Source organism: Nerophis ophidion, linkage group LG20 (assembly GCF_033978795.1).
Source record: "Nerophis ophidion isolate RoL-2023_Sa linkage group LG20, RoL_Noph_v1.0, whole genome shotgun sequence".
Lineage (NCBI taxonomy): Eukaryota > Metazoa > Chordata > Actinopteri > Syngnathiformes > Syngnathidae > Nerophis > Nerophis ophidion.
In genome coordinates, this window is record NC_084630.1 from 5,212,133 (window position 1) to 5,234,735 (window position 22,603).

Here is a 22,603-nt window from a genome sequence, read left to right on the forward strand (position 1 = left end):
CTGAACAGCTCTTAATCTTCTTCCCTTTATGCGATTTCAAATTACCGGTATTGAAATCAGCCTCCTCCATTTTGAAAATGATGACAGGGGAAGTGTTACTCGTGACGTCACGAGTTTGACCAGGCGCTAATACTATGCATGCGCTAATTATTTTGGGAAGCGAGTTTGACCCGGCAGTAATTCAAGGCAGGTGCATACTATATGCCCTGCGGCAATTCAAGGAAATACGGTATATTTTTATTAATGCATTTGTGTTAAAAAATAAAATGTTAATGTTGATATTGTACATGTAATAGGAAAAAGAATGAACGTTATGGCAAGCAGAAAATTTGATGTTTATTTCAACTATACATGGTAACACTTTAGTATGGGGAACACATATTCACCATTATTAGTTGCTCATTAACATGCAAATTAGTAACATGTTGGCTCTAAATTAGTCATTAAGTACTTATTAATGCCTTATTCTGCATTGCCTTATTGTACAACCAGTAACTTATTAGCTAAGAGTTAACTAGCCCTAACCCTAACCCTTATTTGGATCTGAGCCGAGGATGTCGTTATGGCTTGTGCAGCACTTTGAGAAACTCATGATTTAGGGCTATATGCGTGAACATTGATTGATTGATTGATTGATTGATTGATTGCTTATTAGTAACCATAACCCTAAACCCAACCCTAACATGTTCTCCTGATGTCCAAATAACTCTAAATTAAGTCTTTGTTACTTTAATAAGAAACTAATTAATGGTGAATGTGTTCCCCACACTAAAGTGTTACCATCGATCCATTTTCTACCGCTTGTCCCCTTCATATATATATATATATATATATATATATATATATATACATACACACACACACACTTATATACAAATACACACACACACACATATATATATATGCACACATATATATCACATAAATATGTATATGCACACACATATATATATATATGCACACACATATATATATATATATATATACACACACACACATCTACTAAACTTATACACAAACACACTTATATACAAATACACACAGATATACATATACCTGTACATATATATACATACATGCACACGCACACGCACACACACACACATATATATATATGCACACACATATATATATATATATATATATATACACACACACACACACATCTACTAAACTTATACACAAACACACTTATATACAAATACACACAGATATACATATACCTGTACATATATATACATACATGCACACGCACACACACACACATATATATATATATATATGCACACACACACACACACACACATATATATTGGCAAGATGGCGGCGCCCGGACGGGCTGCGACACTGCGGTGCTCTTGCTAAAGATGGAACATTTGGCGGAAATGCCGGACAGTTCTGCAGACTTCATGGCTGGCTCGCATCGTGGTCACTCCGTGATCACGTACGACCGCCAGACACTTCTGGATATGGACATATTGGGCCGTTTTGGACTGATAGACGCGGGCGTGCTAAACATGCTAACTAGCATGGGGATACGTCGGCGGCTACATCCAGCGGCCTGTGAAGCAGCGGAGTCTAGTAGCAGCGGGGGCCGTCTACGGAGCAGACGCCAGCGGTGTGATCGGAAACGCGGATGTCGAGCGGGGCTAAAAACAAAGCAGAAGGCTAATCCCCACAGAACACCACTTTCCTCCACCCTGAAGACTGATTTAAATAAAGGATGCGAGACTACTGGTCTGGGTAAGGAGTCAGTTAAATTAGAACACGTTTTTTCTGCTTTGAGTGTTTCAGAGTTGGACATGTGTTTTACTGAGGTGGCTAACTATGATGCGTGCAGTTTATCAAAGCAACAAACAAACAATCGGAAAATCCCCGTTACTGAGGTGGCTAACTATGATGCGTGCAGTTTATCAAAGCAACAAACAAACAATCGGAAAATCCCCGTTACTGAGGAGGCTAACTATGATGTGTGCAGTTTATCAAAGCAACAATCAAACAATCGGAAAATCCCCGTTACTGAGGTGGCTAACCATGATGCGTGCAGTTTATCAAAGCAACAATCAAACAATCGGAACATTCCCGTCGTATCAATTCCTAGATATGGTCGTAATTATACTGAATGCACTGGGCATAATAAACAAAACATTATTAATATTGCTACTACGGATAATTTGATCAAAAATTCCCTAAAACAGCCCACTACCTATAATGTAGGTTTTTTAAACATAAGATCATTGTCTCCCAAAACGTTGTTAGTTAATGATATCATCAGAGACAACAATCTTAACGTCATCGGTCTCAGCGAAACCTGGCTTAAACCAAACGACTTTTTTGCGCTAAATGAGGCATGTCCTCCTAACTTTACACATGCGCATATTGCCCGTCCGCTTAAAAGGGGTGGGGGGGTCGCACTAATATACAACGAAAACTTTAACCTTAGTCCTAACATAAATAATAAATATAAATCGTTTGAGGTGCTTACTATGAGGTCTGTCACACCGCTGCCTCTACACCTGGCTGTTATCTACCGCCCCCCAGGGCCCTGTTCGGACTTTATCAATGAATTCTCAGAGTTCGTTGCTGATCTAGTGACACACGCCGATAATATAATCATAATGGGGGACTTTAATATCCATATGAATACCCCATCGGACCCACCGTGCGTAGCGCTCCAGAGTATTATTGATAGCTGTGGTCTCACACAAATAATAAATGAACCCACGCATCGCAACGGTAATACAATAGACCTAGTGCTTGTCAGGGGTATCACCGCTTCCAAAGTTACGATACTCCCGTATACTAAAGTATTGTCCGATCATTACCTTATAAAATTCGAGGTTCAGACGCATGTTCGTCAAACTAATAATAATAATAACTGCTATAGCAGCCGCAACATTAATACGGCCACAACGACAACTCTTGCTGACCTACTGCCCTCGGTAATGGCACCATTCCCAAAGTATGTGGGCTCTATTGATAACCTCACTAACAACTTTAACGACGCCCTGCGCGAAACCATTGATAACATAGCACCGCTAAAGTTAAAAAAGGCTCCAAAAAAGCGCACCCCGTGGTTTACAGAAGAAACTAGAGCTCAGAAATTATTATGCAGAAAGCTGGAACGCAAATGGCGCACGACTAAACTTGAGGTGCACCATCAAGCATGGAGTGATGGTTTAATAACTTATAAACGCATGCTTACCTTAGCTAAAGCTAATTATTACTCAAATCTCATCCACCGTAATAAAAACGATCCTAAATTTTTGTTTAGTACGGTAGCATCGCTAACCCAACAAGGGACTCCTTCCAGTAGCTCAACCCACTCAGCTGATGACTTTATGCAATTCTTTAGTAAGAAAATTGAAGTCATTAGAAAGGAGATTAAAGACAATGCGTCCCAGCTACAACGGAGTTCTATTAACACTGACACGATTGTATATACGGCGGATACTGCCCTCCAAAATAGTTTCTCTCGTTTTGAGGAAATAACATTAGAGGAATTGTTACAACGTGTAAATGGAATAAAACAAACAACATGTTTACTTGACCCTCTTCCTGGGAAACTGATCAAGGAGCTCTTTGTATTATTAGGTCCATCAGTGCTAAATATTATAAACTTATCACTTTCCTCGGGCCCTGTTCCCCTAGCATTCAAAAAAGCGGTTATTCATCCTCTTCTTAAAAGACCTAACCTCGATCCTGACCTCATGGTAAACTACCGACCGGTGTCTCACCTTCCCTTTATTTCAAAAATCCTCGAAAAAATTGTTGCGGAGCAGTTAAATGAACACTTAGCGTCTAACAATCTATGTGAAACCTTTCAATCCGGTTTCAGGGCAAATCACTCGACGGAGACAGCCCTCGCAAAAATGACTAATGATCTATTGCTAACGATGGATTCTGATGCGTCATCTATGTTGCTGCTCCTCGATCTTAGCGCTGCTTTCGATACCGTCGATCATAATATTTTATTAGAACGTATCAAAACACAAATTGGTATGTCAGACTTAGCCCTGTCTTGGTTTAACTCTTATCTTACTGATAGGATGCAGTGTGTCTCCCATAACAATGTGACCTCGGACTACGTTAAGGTAACGTGTGGAGTTCCCCAGGGTTCGGTCCTTGGCCCTGCACTCTTCAGCATCTACATGCTGCCGCTAGGTGACATCATACGCAAATACGGTGTTAGCTTTCACTGTTATGCTGATGACACCCAACTCTACATGCCCCTAAAGCTGACCAACACGCCGGATTGTAGTCAGCTGGAGGCGTGTCTTAATGAAATTAAACAATGGATGTCCGCTAACTTTTTGCAACTCAACGCCAAAAAAACGGAAATGCTGATTATCGGTCCTGCTAGACACCGAACTCTATTTAATAATACAACTCTAACATTTGACAACCAAACAATTAAACAAGGCGACACGGTAAAGAATCTGGGTATTATCTTCGACCCAACTCTCTCCTTTGAGGCACACATTAAAAGCGTTACTAAAACGGCCTTCTTTCATCTCCGTAATATCGCTAAAATTCGCTCCATTCTGTCCACTAAAGACGCTGAGATCATTATCCATGCGTTTGTTACGTCTCGTCTCGACTACTGTAACGTATTATTTTCGGGTCTCCCCATGTCTAGCATTAAAAAATTACAGTTGGTACAAAATGCGGCTGCTAGACTTTTGACAAGAACAAGAAAGTTTGATCATATTACGCCTGTACTGTATATACCTTTATATACATATATACATACATATATACCTATACTGTATATACCTTTATATACATATATACATACATATATACCTGTACTGGCTCACCTGCACTGGCTTCCTGTGCACTTAAGATGTGACTTTAAGGTTTTACTACTTACGTATAAAATACTACACGGTCTAGCTCCATCCTATCTTGCCGATTGTATTGTACCATATGTCCCGGCAAGAAATCTGCGTTCAAAGGACTCCGGCTTGTTAGTGATTCCCAAAGCCCAAAAAAAGTCTGCGGGCTATAGAGCGTTTTCCGTTCGGGCTCCAGTACTCTGGAATGCCCTCCCGGTAACAGTTCGAGATGCCACCTCAGTAGAAGCATTTAAGTCTCACCTTAAAACTCATTTGTATACTGTAGCCTTTAAATAGACTCCCTTTTTAGACCAGTTGATCTGCTGTTTCTTTTCTTTTTCTTCTATGTCCCACTCTCCCCTGTGGAGGGGGTCCGGTCCGATCCGGTGGCCATGTACTGCTTGCCTGTGTATCGGCTGGGGACATCTCTGCGCTGCTGATCCGCCTCCGCTTGGGATGGTTTCCTGGTGGCTCCGCTGTGAACGGGACTCTCGCTGCTGAGTTGGACCCGCTTTGGACTGGACTCTTGCGACTGTGTTGGATCCATTGTGGATTGAACTTTCACAGTATCATGTTAGACCCGCTCGACATCCATTGCTTTCCTCCTCTCTAAGGTTCTCATAATCATTATTGTCACAGACGTCCCACTGGATCATTATTGTCACCGATGTCCCACTGGGTGTGAGTTTTCCTTGCCCTTATGTGGGCCTACCGAGGATGTCGTGGTGGTTTGTGCAGCCCTTTGAGACACTAGTGATTTAGGGCTATATAAGTAAACATTGATTGATTGATTGATTGATATATATATATATATATATATACACAAACACATGTACTAAACTTATCCACACACACACATATATATATGTACGCATATATATATATATATATATGTACGCATATATATATATATATATATATATATATATATATATACGCATATATATATATATATATATATATATATACACACACATATAGGACATACGTTTATACACATATATACACACATGTATACATACATTATATATATACATATATACACATACATATATACATGTATATATATCTATATATACACAAACACATATATATATATATACATACATACATATAAACACATATTTATATATATACACACACACTCATATACACACACACATATATATATATATGTACAGACACACACACACATATATACACACACACATACATACACACATTTATTTATGTATATATATACACATACATATACACACATATACACACACATATATATATAGTACATACGTTTATACACATATATACACACATGTATACATACACACATTATATATATATACATACATGTATATATATATATATATATATATACACATACATGTATACATATATATATATAAAAACATATACATATAGTACATACGTTTATACACATATATACACACATGTATACATACACACATTATATATATATACATATATATACATACATGTATACATATATATACATATATATATAAACACATACATATATACATAAATACATATACATACACACTCATATACACACACATACACATATATATATACACACACATACATACACACATTTATGTATATATATATACATATATATACACACACACACATATATATATATATATATATATATATATATATGTATATATATACATACATATACACACACATATATATACATACATACACATATACATATATCTATACACATGCATTTATACACTTACACACATATATACATACGTACATACATACACATATTTTAATAATCCTAAAAATGTAGTCACCCTCTAATTTTATGCCAACTTTAGAATTAACCATATAATGACTACATTTCATAACTGTCTTATTAAAATGTCATAATGATTTATTTATGTCCATCCATTTCTAAATTGTGTGTAATTCTATGTTCACTGTATCAATAAATTCATCATAATTGCCCCTGCTATAGAATATGATAGAACAGCAAACAATATGATAGAACAGTACTGTATAATCTGAAGTTCAAACTACATTCTTGAACCCGTTTATGGTTACTCCTTAAAGAATTTGGAACAGCGGTAAATTTAAGTTTTAAAAAATTAAAAGAAAAAAAAAAACTGTAAATCATTGGTAGGCTATATTCAGACATACTTGGGTTGTATGGTATACCAAAACGTAAAATACCTGTACTGCGTTTGAAAAAAATGGCGTGCTGTGATGACGTTGGTGAGCCTGTTGGATGTGTTAGCGACACAATTGTTGTTACAGCTCTTGTATTGCATGTAAAAAGATTATTCGTAAAACCCCCAAAATATATGAATGGCTTTAAATCCTGAATACAAAGCAGACCTGAACTAATTCCCTCCTTTACTTTTAGGGCCGACCTGCGCCAGAAAATGATTGGATTTCATCAGTGACTATTGTTGGTTGCCATTCCGTTTCATTTTTTGCCCGGGGCCAGCAAACCTCCCTGCAATATTTTCACCCACAAAAGTCAATTCAGTCTGGCCTTTCAGCCCCAAAAGTAACCTTCAGGTTTTTATTGTGGTGTGCAAATTGAAATATTAACATTGCAAAGGGTGAAGTGTTTCTTTTACACACTCACTCTACTGAACAACTTTGTCTTGTTTGTGAACAAATTGGTATAATTTGGACCTGATCTAGTAAGATCCAAATACCACGTGCTGAACAACATGCGCAAAAAATACAATAGCGTGCACTATTAGTGGGCGTTTTGTGTGTGATCTACTAAGATTGCGTGTGTGATTGAAAAGTGGTGCAGAACGCCTTTTTTTAAATGAGTTTTTTGCATGTAATATATGGGGCTTTCATTATGGATACACTTATTTACTGCACATTTATGTTATCATGCTCCGACCTGTGGCGTTTTGATGTGTTTTCAAACAAGCAGTGTACACATCATGTACCACTTTTTATGGGCATTTTAGAAAACAGTCCTGTAGTGCATCTACAATAGAAACACCAATTGTTTCTTTGAAGTGCCGAAGAGGCTGTGGCACTAACTGCGACTGTGACAGAGAATATGCAAGAAAATGCATATTCTTAATTCTACACAGGAGATTCTACACAGGGGTGGATGAGATCCGCCCGGAGTTCCTTAAGGCTCTGGATGCTGTGGGGCTGTCTTGGTTGGCAAGACTCTGCAGCATCGCGTGGACATCGGGGGCGGTACCTCAGGATTGGCAGACCGGGTTGGTGGTCCCTCTCTTTAAGAAGGGGGACCGGAGGGTGTGTTCCAACTATCGTGGGATCACACTCCTCAGCCTTCCCGGTAAGGTTTATTCAGGTGTACTGGAGAGGAGACTACGCCGGATAGTCGAACCTCGGATTCAGGAGGAACACTGTGGTTTTCGTCCTGGTCGTGGAACTGTGGACCAGCTCTATACTCTCGGCAGGGTTCTTGAGGGTGCATGGGAGTTTGCCCAACCAGTCTACATGTGCTTTGTGGACTTGGAGAAGGCATTCGACCGTGTCCCTCGGGAAGTCCTGTGGGGAGTGCTCAGAGAGTATTGGGTATCGGACTGTCTTATTATGGCAGTCCGATCCCTGTACGATCAGTGTCAGAGCTTGGTCCGCATTGCTGGCAGTAAGTCGAGATATGTGACATGTTTCAGCTATATCAGGGGTGTCAAACGTACAACCCGAGGTATGAGTTTGCTAAGTATAAAAATCTACCTGAAATGTTTAAATGAAAGAAACCGCTGTTCTAAATGTGTCCACTGGATGTCGCAACAGCAATTATTTGTATCTTTGTAGATGATGCTACAAACGTACAAAATAAACCACATGATGTTGAGTACATCAGTCGAGGAAAATGATCAAACTACATAAAAAACATCCTGTAATTTGATTGTTTTTATTTTTTTTTTATCTTGATAGATTGAAAATGAACACCAATGACTTGACTGATGAACATTATCACATAAATCTGCAGAGACTCCTCCCACCCCCACCAAAGACTGTTTTCACTGCTGGACTCCAGAAAGAGGTTCCGCAGCCTCCCTAGCAGAACCTCCAGGTTTTGTAACAGCTTCTTCCCTCAGGTCGTAAGACTCTTTAACGTATCAAAATAATCCCCTCAATTCCCCCCCAAAAATGGATTAACTCGCTGGAATATAAAGACAATATAACATACATCCATAAACGTGGATGCATATGCAAAAAGTGCAATATATTTATCCGTACAGTAATCTATTATTTATATCTGCACCTTATATCTCTTCTATCCTGCACTACCATAGGCTAATGCAACAAAATTTCATTCTTATCTGTACTGTAAAGTTCAAATTTTAATGACAATAAAAGAAAGTCTGTCAGGTTCAAACACTGATGACATCTAATAATCAGACAAGAAGCAAGGAATCATGCCGAGACAGAGTTCAATTCAGCTCATGAGGAGACACGTGTTTTGGGCTGTATTCTAGTCACAGATCCAAACTACGTTCTAAAAGTCAAGCCCGCACGCCTCCTCTATTTATTAGGAACGTCCCTATTACATCAATGTTGCTGAGGGAAGGGGGTAGATTCGACAACTCCAGTTAGACACAATATATATCCATCCATTTCTACCGCTTATTCCCCTTTTGGGGTCGCGGGGGGACACAATATATAATTATACAAAAATGCAAATATGTTGACACTTGGTCCTATCACCCAGTCTCTGCTTTGCCTGGTCCCGGTACCCAATGTTTGGCCTTGGCAGTCAGTAGGCCGAGTCTAGACACAACACCGATAAAAAACAACTGGCAATCCTTTGGATTGCCAGCTTGCATAGATACACAAATACCACTTCAGCACAATTGACAATTTTTATCAACGGCCCTTAAGCATGAAGTTATGATGATAATATATACATAATTTTTCTAACAAAGTCTAGTCCATAATTTATTCAGAAAACATAAATGACGACAAATAAATTACGAACCACAACATTTAAGTGTAAAAAAAAACAAACTAACAACATTTTGATTTGTACATTTGTGCTTGTTCTAATTGTAAACAAAAAAAAACAATCTGAAGTTGTCCTTATTTGTAAGTTATCGTGATTTTAACAGTCCGGCCCATTTGGGAGTAGATTTTTCTCCATGCGGCCTCCGATCTAAAATGAGTTTGACGTCCCTGATAAATATGGAAAATAAAAACACCAGCAGCCATAAAAACACATCAATAGAATCGGTTTTAATCAGCCCCTTTGGTCATCCTGCAGCTTTGAAATTATATTGATGATGACACACTACAGTGAAGAGATGTCCGATAATATCGCGCTGACGATAAATGCTTTAAAATGTAATATTGGAATTTATCGGTTTCAAAAAGTACAATTTATGACTTTTTAAAACGCCGCTGTATGGAGTGGTACACAGACATAGAGAGAAGTACAGATCACCAACAAACCTTAAAGGCACTGCCTTTGCGTGTCAGTCCAATCACATAATATCTACAGCTTTTCACACACACAAGTGAATGTATGCATACTTGGTCAACAGCCATACAGGTCCCACTGAGGGTGGCCGTATAAACAACTTTAACACTGTTACAAATATGCAACACACTGTAAACCCACACCAAACAAAAATGACAAACACATTTTGGAAGAACATCCGCACCGTAACACAACATAAATACAACAGAACAAAGAACCAGAATCCGTTGCAGCACTAACTCTTCCGGGGCGCTACAATATACCCCTCCACCCCCACCTCAACCCCGCCCCCCTCAACCTCCTCATGCTCGCTCAGGGAGAGCATGTCCCAAATTCCAAGCTGCTGTTTTGAGGCATGTTAAAAAAAAATAATGCACTTTGTGACATCAATAATGAATATGGCAGTGCCATGTTGGCATTTTTTTCCATAACTTGAGTTAATTTGTTTTGGAAAACCTTGTTGCATTGTTTAATGCATCCAGCGGGGCATCAAAACAAAATTAGGCATCATAATGTGTTAATTCCACGACTGTTAATATCGGTATCGGTTGATATCGGAATCGGTAATTAAGAGTTGGACAATATCGGAATATCGGCAAAAAAGCCATTATCGGGCATATCTACAACAGTGTGTCTGATCATTTTGTGTTTGTCACTCCAAATATGTTGACAAACAAACACAGTAGTGTGTGTAACGGTGTCAGTTTTCACATACTTTTCAGACAATCTGAACAAAGGCGCAAAATAGCACCCGCATTTGAGTTTCCTTCTTCATAAATCAAACTGTGTGTGCAGAATAATTAAAAAAGTTTGCGTCTTCTCCTCCCAGTATTGTGGGCGTTCAGATGATCAGCATATATTCTGTTTATTAACAAAGACAAAGATGCAAAATGGATCGTACTCCTCATTCTGCTCACTTAACAGAAGCAATCGACTTTGCACACATTGAGTTGACCAGCTGTCAAGTTTACACGTGTTTTAGTGCACACCAGGGCTGGGCGATAGAGCCTTTTATTAATATCTCGATATTTTTTAGGCCATATCGCGATACACGATACATATCTTGATATTTTGCCTTATCCTTGAATGAACACTTGATACATATAATCACAGCAGTATGATGATTCTATTTGTCTACATTAAAACATTCTTCTTCATACTGCTTTAATATATGCTCATTTTAAACTTTCATTCAGAGAGGGAAATCACAACTAAGTTAATTGACCAAAACTGTATTTTATTAAACAAAACATTCATGTCATTTCCAAAACAGAAAGTTTAAGATTGTCAGAGACATTTTAAAACAAGCTATGAGTGCACTTTTGTGCATGATGTCACTAAGATGACATATCAAAACAACACTAAATTAAAGAGCACTTTTTGTACAGAACACCACTACAATAGTTTAAAACAAATAAACTGCACTTTTGTGCATGATGTCACAAGTCCACCCTGAGATCGGTAGGTTGTGAGTTCAAAACTCCAGCCGAGTCAATCAATCAATCAATGTTTATTTATATAGCCCCAAATCACAAATGTCTCAAAGGACTGCACAAATCATTACGACTACAACATCCTCGGAAGAACCCACCTAAGGGCAAGGAAAACTCACACCCAGTGGGCAGGGAGAATTCACATCCAGTGGGACGCCAGTGACAATGCTGACTATGAGAAACCTTGGAGAGGACCTCAGATGTGGGCAACCCCCCCCCTCTAGGGGACCGAAAGCAATGGATGTCGAGCGGGTCTAACATGATACTGTGAAAGTTCAATCCATAGTGGCTCCAAGACAGCAGCGAGAGTCCCGTCCACAGGAAACCATCTCAAGCGGATCAGCAGCGTAGAGATGTCCCCAACCGATACAGGCGAGCGGTCCATCCTGGGTCTCGACTCTGGACATAAGAGTCATACCAAAGACTATAAAAAAAATGGCACCCATCTCCTTCCTGATTTGCACTCAGCATCAAGTGTTGGAATTGGGGGTCAAATCACCAAAAATTATTCCTGGGCGCGGCACCGCTGCTGCCCACTGCTTCCCTCACCTCCCAGGGGGTGATCAAGGGTATGGGACAAATGCAGAGGACAAATTTCAGCACACCTGGTGTGTGTGTGACAATCATTGGTACTTTAACTTAACAAGATATTTCAATAACTGTAGAATAAAAATGAGCTGCATAATAGGAAATCAAATAGTGTATGTCCTTCGCTATGTGGTAGGTTCCTGCGGACGTTATCTCCTTCAGTTGTTTACAATTTTTTTTCATACTGTGTTGATCTGGAAATAGTTGCTTGGGCATTTTGTTGGTGTGGCACCAACCTGAGATTTTGAAGCAGAGTTTCAAGCACTCTTCATTCTCTAGCGCAGGGGTGGGCATTACGTCGATCGCGATCGACTGGTGGATCTCGGAGGGTGTGTCAGTCGATCTCAAGCCAGGCATTAAAAAATAGACATAAAAATGAGCAATCATCAATCATACCAAGACTTCACTTTCGTCAGTTGTTTGACATTCTCGGCACCCGAGGATCTTGTGAGATGACGCTGGCTGCTGCGAGCTCATATTTAAGAAAAAAATCACTAACAGGGCGGACGCAGAGAAACACATTTTATTTCTAGAGACTCCGTACCTACTGTCAAAACTCTAAAGAGCGACTGCACAGTTCCTGTCTTCACCATAAAAGACCTGTTTCATCCTGCATGTGCTTACAAAATAAGAGTCTCAGAAAGCTAGCGTGCACAAGCTAGCAAGCTACGGAGTTTGATGCCAATGTATTTCTCCCCCGCCCTCAGCGACCGCTTTCTCACTTGCTTGCCCACCCGCACACTCACTGACGTCACTCACCTGCTGCCAGACATTAAAGGGCCACACACATATGCTACTCTCATAACAAAGTGTTTGAAAACCAGTATGCAAGTTGGACAAATGAGATGCCAAATCCAACCACTTTCATGTGGTATTGGACAGAAAGGAGGACTTTTTTTTTCCTCCATTTGAAAATGCGGACGTTATCAGCACCACTGTCTAATTCCAATCAATGCAAGTCATCAGAATCAGGTAATACACCAACTTATATTCTTGTCTTCATGAAAGAAAGGAATCTATGTGTGTTAAACATGCTTGTATTATCATTAACTTGTTAACAAAAATGTCTCTTTCATAAATAAATAAATATAAATTATAAATAGGAATGAGGTAGATCTCCTCGACTTGGTCAATTGAAAAGTAGCTCGCCTGCAGAAAAAGTGTGAGCGCCCCTGCTCTAGCGGGTCACTTCAAATGATGCAACATTGGCAGTGCTGCTACTTTTTGTAGCAACGCTTTTGCCGCGTGAATGTTCAACACATTCCCGCTTGAAGCCAAACCAACGGCAGACGATAGACCCTGTGCTGTTTTTCTTGGGAATTAATTCTTCCTTATTTGTTACCAGATTTGCACCTTCTCTCTCTGATATTACCACTCGCACCTCACTGTTAGCATCACAGCTAATGTTACCATGTCGCTACCGCTCTGCTCCGCGGGAGAGTGTGACGTTGCACACGTGACAGTGTGTGACGTGCGTAAGAATGTGCGCTTGGTTTACGTCTCTGTGAGAAGGAGAGACAAGAAAGAGTGGGAAATGCATGCAGTGTAATGCCCGCAGATAAAAGCAACTGCGTGAGAATGTATGCTCGAATATCACAATATCGTCATTTTCTATATCGCACAGAGACAAACCCGCGAAATATCGAGTATATCGATATATCGCCCAGCCCTAGTGCACACAAACCTTTAGTAGACCAGGCTCATACAGCATTCATGTACTCATTTTGTCATTTCGACTGCTTAAAGCAATGTAAAACATAATGAAAAGATTCAATGAATAAAAATAGAGTTTTAATGCAGGCTGCACTTTATGTTAGCAAAGGTGTCAGTCTGAAAATTGACTAGCGCCATATTGTTTAAAAGGTGCTAAAGACGCACCTCTACTCACTTAGTGGTGAATTAACTCCATAAGGCAAAGTCATAAAGAAGCATTTTAGCCTTAATGGAAAAGAACCCTGCTGAGTGTGCTGCAGCTGTCCTGTCATTAGCCTGCGTTTGTTTTCACACTTTGTTTGTTTATTGCTTTGCTTTTGCACCTGTGACATGGCCTGAGAGGGTCGTGAGAAAGGATCCGGGTTTTAAGAGGAAGGATCGCAGCCTTGAAAGGGAACGGGAGTAATCTGAAGGAGTAGCCAAGAGCTGAGTGACTAACTGGAGCTAGTCGGCTACTGTTTAGTTCAGTGGTTCTCAACCTAATTTCAGTGATGTACCCCCTGTGAACATTTTTTTAATTGAAGTACCCCCTAATCAGAGTAAAGCATTTTTGGTTGAAAAAAAGAGATAAAGAAGTAAAATACAGCACTATGTCATCAGTTTCTGATGTATTAAATTGTATAAAAGTGCAAAATATTGCTCATTTGTAGTGGTCTTTTTTGAACTATTTGGAAAAAAGATGTAAAAACAACTAAAAACTTGTTGAAAAATAAACAAGTGATTTAATTATAAAGATTTCTACACATAGAAGTAATCATCAACCTAAAGTGCCCTCTTTGGGGATTGTATTAGCGATCCATCTGGATTTATCAACTTAATTCTAAACATTTCTTCACAAAAGAAGAAATCTTTAAAGGCCTACTGAAATCAGATGTTCTTATTAAAACGGGGATAGCAGGTCCATTGTATGTGTCATACTTGATCATTTCACGATATTGCCATATTTTTGCTGAAAGGATTTAGTAGAGAACATCGACGATAAAGTTTGCAACTTTTGGTCGCTAATAGAAAAGCCTTGCCTGTACCGGAAGTAGCAGACGATGTGCGCGTGACGTCAGGAGTTGCAGGGCGCCACACATTCACATTGTTTTTAATGGGAGCCACCAGCAGTAAGAGCTATTCGGACCGAGAAAACGACAATTTCCTCATTAATTTGAGCGAGGATGAAAGATTTGTGTTAGAGGATATTGATAGCGAAGGACTAGAAAAAAAAAGCGATTGCATTGGGACGGATTCAGATGTTTTTAGACACATTTACTAGGATAATTCTGGGAAAGCCTTTATCTTTCTATTGTGTTGCTAGTGTTTTATAAATGATAAATGGGTTGTACTTGTATAGCGCTTTTCTACCTTCAAGGTACTCAAAGCGCTTTGACACTACTTCCACATTTACCCATTCACACACTGATGGAGGGAGCTGCCATGCAAGGCGCCAACCAGCACCCATCAGGAGCAAGGGTGAAGTGTCTTGCTCAGGACACAACGGATGTGACGAGGTTGGTACTAGGTGGGATTTGAACCAGGGACCCTCGGGTTGCGCACGGCCACTCTCCCACTGCGCCACGCCGTCCCGTTTTAGTGAGTTTAATAGTACCTGATAGTCGGAGGGGTGTGTCCACGGGTGTCTTGAGGCCAGTGTCTGAGGGAATTCGACAGCAGCTGTATGGACGGCGCAAGCTCAGCTGATCTCCGGTAAGAGGCGCCTTTTTACCACAATTTTATCACCGAAAACTGCTGGTTGACATTTGGTCGGGATCCATGTTTGCTTGACCGCTCTGATCCATAGTAAAGTTTCACCTCCGGGAATTTTAAACAAGGAATCACCGTGTGTTTGTGTGGCTAAAGGCTAAAGCTTCCCAACTCCATCTTTCTACTTTGACTTCTCCATTATTAATTGAACAAATTTCAATTGATTCAGCAATACAGATGTCCAGAATACTGTGTAATTATGCGGTTAAAGCAGACGACTCTTAGCTGTGTGTGTGTGCAGCGCTCATATTTCCTAACAGCCCGTGACGTCATGCGTATACGTCATCATTACGCGACGTTTTCAAGAAGAAACTCTCGGGGAATTTAAAATTGCAATTTAGTAAACTAAAAAGGCCGTATTGGCATGTGTTGCAATGTTAATATTTCATCATTGATATATAAACTATGGTCGCTAGTAGTGGCTTTCAGTAGGTCTTTAACATCCATATTTCTTTTTTTTTTTTTTGTCCTGTCCAGCTTCTCAGGCAAATCATATAGTTGATGTAGATGCCCATATCGGCTGTTCAGATTTACTTTACAAAAGAGAAGTGTAAGATACTTCTCTTGTTGTCTTATTTGAATGTGACTTTATTAAATGTATTTATATTATCATTTGGTGCAGCCGGGCCGGAGCAGGAGGGGATGGAAAGAGAAAAAAAGGAAGACAGAGGGGGAAATTTTGGGGATAAGAGGGGGATTAGACAGAGAGACAAAAACAACAACAGCAAATACAACAATAACAACAACAACAATAGAACAACACCAGCACATACATAATATGTACAAATATGATCGTAAAAGTGATAGCAAATAACCAGTTAGTGAAATAAATAATATAGTAATGACAATGAGCATTTTTACACTAAAACTGGAGCAATACAAATACCAATAGAAAAAGCGCTATTGATCATGAACAAAACCAATAGATTACCTCTATTATCAACAATAAAGTTGTTCAAATGCAACGATACGTATGCATAATGATAGCTAGAAAGATAATTAAAAAAAATAAAATAAAAAAAATATTTATGTCCACAAAAAAATCTAGCTGTCAACACTGAATATTGCAATGTTGAATTTATTTTCACAGTTTGTGAACATACATTCATATTTTGTTGAAGTATTATTCAATAAAAATAAATAAATAAATAAATGGGTTGTACTTGTATAGCGCTTTTCTACCTTCAAGGTACTCAAAGCGCTTTGACACTACTTCCATATTTACCCATTCACACACACATTCACACACTGATGGAGGGAGCTGCCATGCAAGGCGCTAACCAGCACCCATCAGGAGCAAGGGTGAAGTGTCTTGCTCAGGACACAACGGACATGACGAGGTTGGTTCTAGGTGGGATTTGAACCAGTGACCCTCGGGTTGCGCACGGCCAGTCTCCCACTGCGCCACGCCGTCCCTAATAATATAATAATATAAAGGATTTTTAAATTGTTGCTATTTTTAGAATATTTAAAAAAAATCTCACGTACATCTTGGTATACCTTCAAGTACCCCCAGGGGTACGCGTACCCCCATTTGAGAACCACTGGTTCAGCACATGGTATTTGGATCTTGGTAAATCCAGGCTAGAGTCTCTTGAAACTGCTCCTTCACCTTTTCCTCCTTGAGTAGATAGATCTGAAGTTATGGGTGTTTATTGTATTTGGGAATATGACGGCCCAATAGAGCCGTGTGATAGATAGTCCAGCCCTAGCTAGACAAGACAGATAAGCCAATCAAGTGTGTCCCTCCACAGCACCTATCATCCCGCCTCTCTCGTTAGAGCTCTTTATCAATCCACCCCTCCGCCGACGCCGCCTTCCCGCCATCTCTCTCCGGGCTCACCCGGAGACCGACGGCTTTATTGTCTTAATTAAAACAGAGCCTGTTTAATTATTTTAATCCTCGCGAGCGTACAGTGGGGACAGACTGGTGAGGAAGGAAGCAGGAAGGCGAGGAAGAGGAGGAGAACTATGGCCCTGACATTTCAAATTAAGCTCTTCAAGTTCAAAAAGAAGGAGTTCTTATCGCTTTTCCTCTTTTCGTTCATTTTCCAATTTGTGGCCTCCTCTCCTGCACATGTTCTGGCCTTTTTCTTCTTCCTTCTCCTCCTGCTGCTCACTTCTTTCTTCCTCCTCTTGACTACCTTTGTGAGATTAGAGGTTTGAAGAGCAGCCCTTCATTCAAGTGCAGGACATCAAAAGAAGCACACACAGTCATGTGTGCATTAGGAAAAAAAAAAGATTTTCTTATTAATGCTCCCAACTAGGGATGGGCTATACGGCCCACAATCTTTATAATTGTTGCACTGCAAAAAGTCAGTGTTCAAAAACAAAAAAATATAAAAACAAAAATGAAGGGTATTTTACTTGAACTAAGCAAAATTATCTGCCGATAGAACAAGAAAATTTGGCTTGTCAAGACTTTCCAAAACAAGTAAAATTAGCTAACCTCACCCAAAAATACCTAAAAATAAATATATTCTCACTAATAACAACTGTACTACTATACGAGTACGTATTATCTATTGTTTCATTAAAATAAAACAGCAGAGTCCATTTGGCTGTCATCTGTTTCAATATGAGACAATTGTGTCAAAGTCATGATTTTTTTTTTACATGCTTGAAATAAGAAATGATTACTTTAAAAAAAAGTAGTTTTATACTTGTGGGTGTTGATGACACAGCTTTGCAACAGTTGATATTCTAGTTTCAAGCATGTTTTACTCAATATAGGTCAGAAAATCTCAGCAACAAGCTGTAATATCTTACTGAGATCATTTAGGACCAAAACCCTTAAAACAAGTAAAACACTCCAACATAAAATCTTATGTATGGCCGTGCAAGTCCCGGGATGCCCAAAATGTCCATTACACACCCAGCCGAGTCCCATGGGGAGGAAAGTTGGAAAAGTCAGCAAAAGTCCCCAAAATGTTCAAAATACCTACCCAGGTTCGAGTCCCACAAGTTCCGCAGTCGGCCGGGATGCCCATACTGTCCAAAACAAGCTGTTATCTTACTGAGATCATTTAGGACCAAAACCCTTAAAACAAGCCCCAAGGGAATGTGGAGAGAAAAGTGAGAAAAGTCGGTAAAATGTTCAAAAATCCCACCCAACTCAAACTCGAACCCGGGTGGGACTCGAACCTGGGTAGGTATTTTGAACATTTTTGGGACTATTGCCGACTTTCCCAACTTTTATCCCCCCTCCCCGTGAGACTCGGCTGGGTGTGTTATGGACATTTTGGGCATCCCGGGACTTGCACGGCCAGCGGCAGGGCGAGGCTTGTGGGACTCGAACCTGGGTAGGTATTTTGAATATTTTTGGGGACTTTTGCTGACTTTTCTCACTTTTCATAAAATCTCAGCAACAAGCTGTAATATCTTACTGAGATCATTTAGGACCAAAACCCTTAAAACAAGTAAAACACTCCAACATAAAATCTTATGTATGGCCGCGCAAGTCCCGGGATGCCCAAAATGTCCATAACACACCCAGCCGAGTCCCAAGGGGATGGGGGTTGGAAAGTTGGAAAAGTCAGCAAAAGTCCCCAAAATGTTCAGAATACCTACCCAGGTTCGAGTCCCACAAGTTCCGCAGTCGGCCGGGATGCCCAAAGTGTCCAAAACAAGCTGTTATCTTACTGAGATCATTTAGGACCAAAACCCTTAAAACAAGTCCCACAGGAAGGTGGGGAGAAAAGTGAGAAAAGTCAGTAAAATGTTCAAAAATCCCACCCAACTCAAACTCGAACCCGGGTGGGACTCGAACCTGGGTAGGTATTTTGAACATTTTTGGGACTATTGCCGACTTTCCCAACTTTTATCCCCCCTCCCCGTGAGACTCGGCTGGGTGTGTTATGGACATTTTGGGCATCCCGGGACTTGCACGGCCAGCGGCGGGGCGGGACTTGTGGGACTCGAACCTGGGTAGGTATTTTGAATATTTTTGGGGACTTTTGCCGACTTTTCTCACTTTTCATAAAATCTCAGCAACAAGCTGTAATATCTTACTGAGATCATTTAGGACCAAAACCCTTAATTAAAACAAGTAAAACACTCCAACATAAAATCTTATGTATGGCCGCGCAAGTCCCGGGATGCCCAAAATGTCCATAACACACCCAGCCGAGTCCCACGGGGAGGGGGGTGAAAGTTGGAAAAGTCAGCAAAAGTCCCCAAAATGTTCAAAATACTTAGCCAGGTTCGAGTCCCACAAGTTCCGCAGTCGGCCGGGATGTCCAAAGTGTCCAAAACAAGCTGTTATCTTACTGAGATCATTTAGGACCAAAACCCTTAATTAAAACAAGTAAAACACTCCAACATAAAATCTTATGTATGGCCGTGCAAGTCCCGGGATGCCCAAAATGTCCATAACACACCCAGCCGAGTCCCACGGGGAGGGGGGTGAAAGTTGGAAAAGTCAGCAAAAGTCCCCAAAATGTTCAAAATACCTACCCAGGTTCGAGTCCCACAAGTTCCGCAGTCGGCCGGGATGCCCAAAGTGTCCAAAACAAGCTGTTATCTTACTGAGATCATTTAGGACCAAAACCCTTAAAACACGTCCCACAGGAAGGTGGGGAGAAAAGTGAGAAAAGTCAGTAAAATGTTCAAAAATCCCACCCAACTCAAACTCGAACCCGGGTGGGACTCGAACCTGGGTAGGTATTTTGAACATTTTTGGGACTATTGCCGACTTTCCCAACTTTTATCCCCCCTCCCCGTGAGACTTGGCTGGGTGTGTTATGGACATTTTGGGCATCCCGGGACTTGCACGGCCAGTGGCGGGACTTGTGGGACTCGAACCTGGGTAGGTATTTTGAACATTTTTGGGGACATTTGCCGACTTTTCTCACTTTTCTCCCCCACTTCCAAAAACTTTGCTGGGTGTGTTTTGGACAATTTTCGCATCCCGGGACTTGTGCGGCCGTCAGCGGGACTCGTGGGACTGGAACCCGGGGAGGTAATTGGGACTTTTGACCATTTTGGCCGCCTTTTCCACTTTTCTTCCCTGCCTTCCTGTGCACCATTGCTGGGTGTGTTTTGGACATTTGGAGAAAAAGTTTCAAGCATGTTTTACTCAATATAGGTCATAAAATGTCGGAAACAAGCTGTTATTTTAGAGAGATCATTTAGGACCAAATCCCTTAAAACAAGTAAAACACTAACATAAACTCTGAATTATCTTATCAGACAGAAAATAAGCAAATATCTGCCTTATTTGAGTTATTTAATCTTACTTAGATTTCAGTTTTTGCAGTGTACTTCCTGCGAAAACATTATGGATAATAACATATTGTTTAGCATCTAAATCAGACCTGGGCAAATTAAGGCCATGGGGGCACATGCTGCCCGTTAAGCTTTTCAATCTGGCCCGCCAGACATTCCCAAATAATTTTTTTTAGATCTTTAAGATGGAAAGTGTAGCTGCCATTATGATGTGCGGTGATGTTTTCTAATGACCGTAAGTCTTGAACTATACAAAGTATTTCAATGGTTGGAATTGGCACTTATGGATGATATACCAGTTACTATGGTCATCTAATTAGTTACTATGGTCATCTAATTAGTTACTATGGTCATCTAATTAGTTACTATGGTCACCTATGTCACAGCAGCTCAGACGAGGCACCAAGCAGTGTGGTCGGGAAGCGTTTCCACAGACAAGGAAGGAGATTTTCACAACAAAGTTTTAGAGCTTAGTGATATATCAGTTTGTAGGTGGGTTTATTTCACGTTCATATTTCACGGTTTGTTGCATTTTTGTTGCGTTTCACTCGATTGTAAAATATGTTGATCGAAAGGGGGTGTGACATTCATATTTAGTCAATATTCAGTGTTTTATCGTTCATAGAAAAATTTAAAATTAAATTTTTTTAAGGCTGTACGTCATAACGTTTTTCGCATTCAATCAGACATTATTGTGAAGTTTTGTATTAGTGTTTGTAAAAAGAGATATACCGGCCCACAGACACTTTTTTTCTCTCTAAATGTGGACCCTCCTAGTTAAAATAATTGCCCAGGCCTGATCTGAATGATAATACAACCATTTCTAAACAGGCTCCTAATTTGGCTGCTGACTATGCAGTATCACAGTGGTTCTCAACCTTTTTTCAGTGATGTACCCCCTGTGAACATTTGTTTTAATTCAAGTACCCCCTAATCAGAGCAAAGCATTTTGGGTTGAAAAAAAGAGATAAAGAAGTAAAATACAGCACTATGTCATCAGTTTCTGATGTATTAAATTGTGTAACAGTGCAAAATATTGCTCATTTGTAGTGGTCTTTCTTGAACTATTTGGGAAAAAAAGATATAAAAAATAACTACAAATTTGTTGAAAAATAAACAAGTGATTCAATTATAAATAAAGATTTCTACACATCAACTTAAAGAGCCCTCTTTGGGGATTGTAATAGAGATCCATCTGGATTCATCAACTTCATTCTAAACATTTCTTCACAGAAAAATAAATCTTTTACATCAATATTTATGGAACATGTCCACAAAAAAACCAGCTGTCAACACTGAATATTGCATTGTTGCATTTCTTTTCACACTTTATGAACTTACATTCATATTTTGTTGAAGTATTATTCAATAAATATATTTATAAAGGATTTGTGAATTGCTGGTATTTTTAGAATATTTAAAAAAAACTCACGTACCCCTTGGCATGCCTTCAAGTACCCCCAGGGGTACGCGTACCCCCATTTGAGAACCACTGCAGTATCATATTGAGACATTTATTATTTTCATAA

At 39.8% G+C, this 22,603-nt stretch overlaps 1 protein-coding gene across 6 annotated transcripts in view; it reads right to left on the minus strand.

Annotated features, from left to right (window-relative positions):
• ubn1 (ubinuclein 1) overlaps positions 1 to 22,603 on the minus strand; it is a 240,863-nt gene that overhangs the window by 189,219 nt on the left and 29,041 nt on the right. The window contains exon 1 of one of the 6 annotated variants that reach the window (XM_061880355.1): positions 12,623 to 12,695. The exons of the other annotated variants lie outside the window; for them this stretch is intronic. Within the exon in view, the coding sequence (XP_061736339.1) occupies positions 12,623 to 12,680 (58 nt within the window). The 5' untranslated portion in view covers positions 12,681 to 12,695. Of the gene's footprint in view, positions 1 to 12,622; positions 12,696 to 22,603 lie in introns of those variants that run through there. 6 annotated transcript variants of the gene reach the window in all.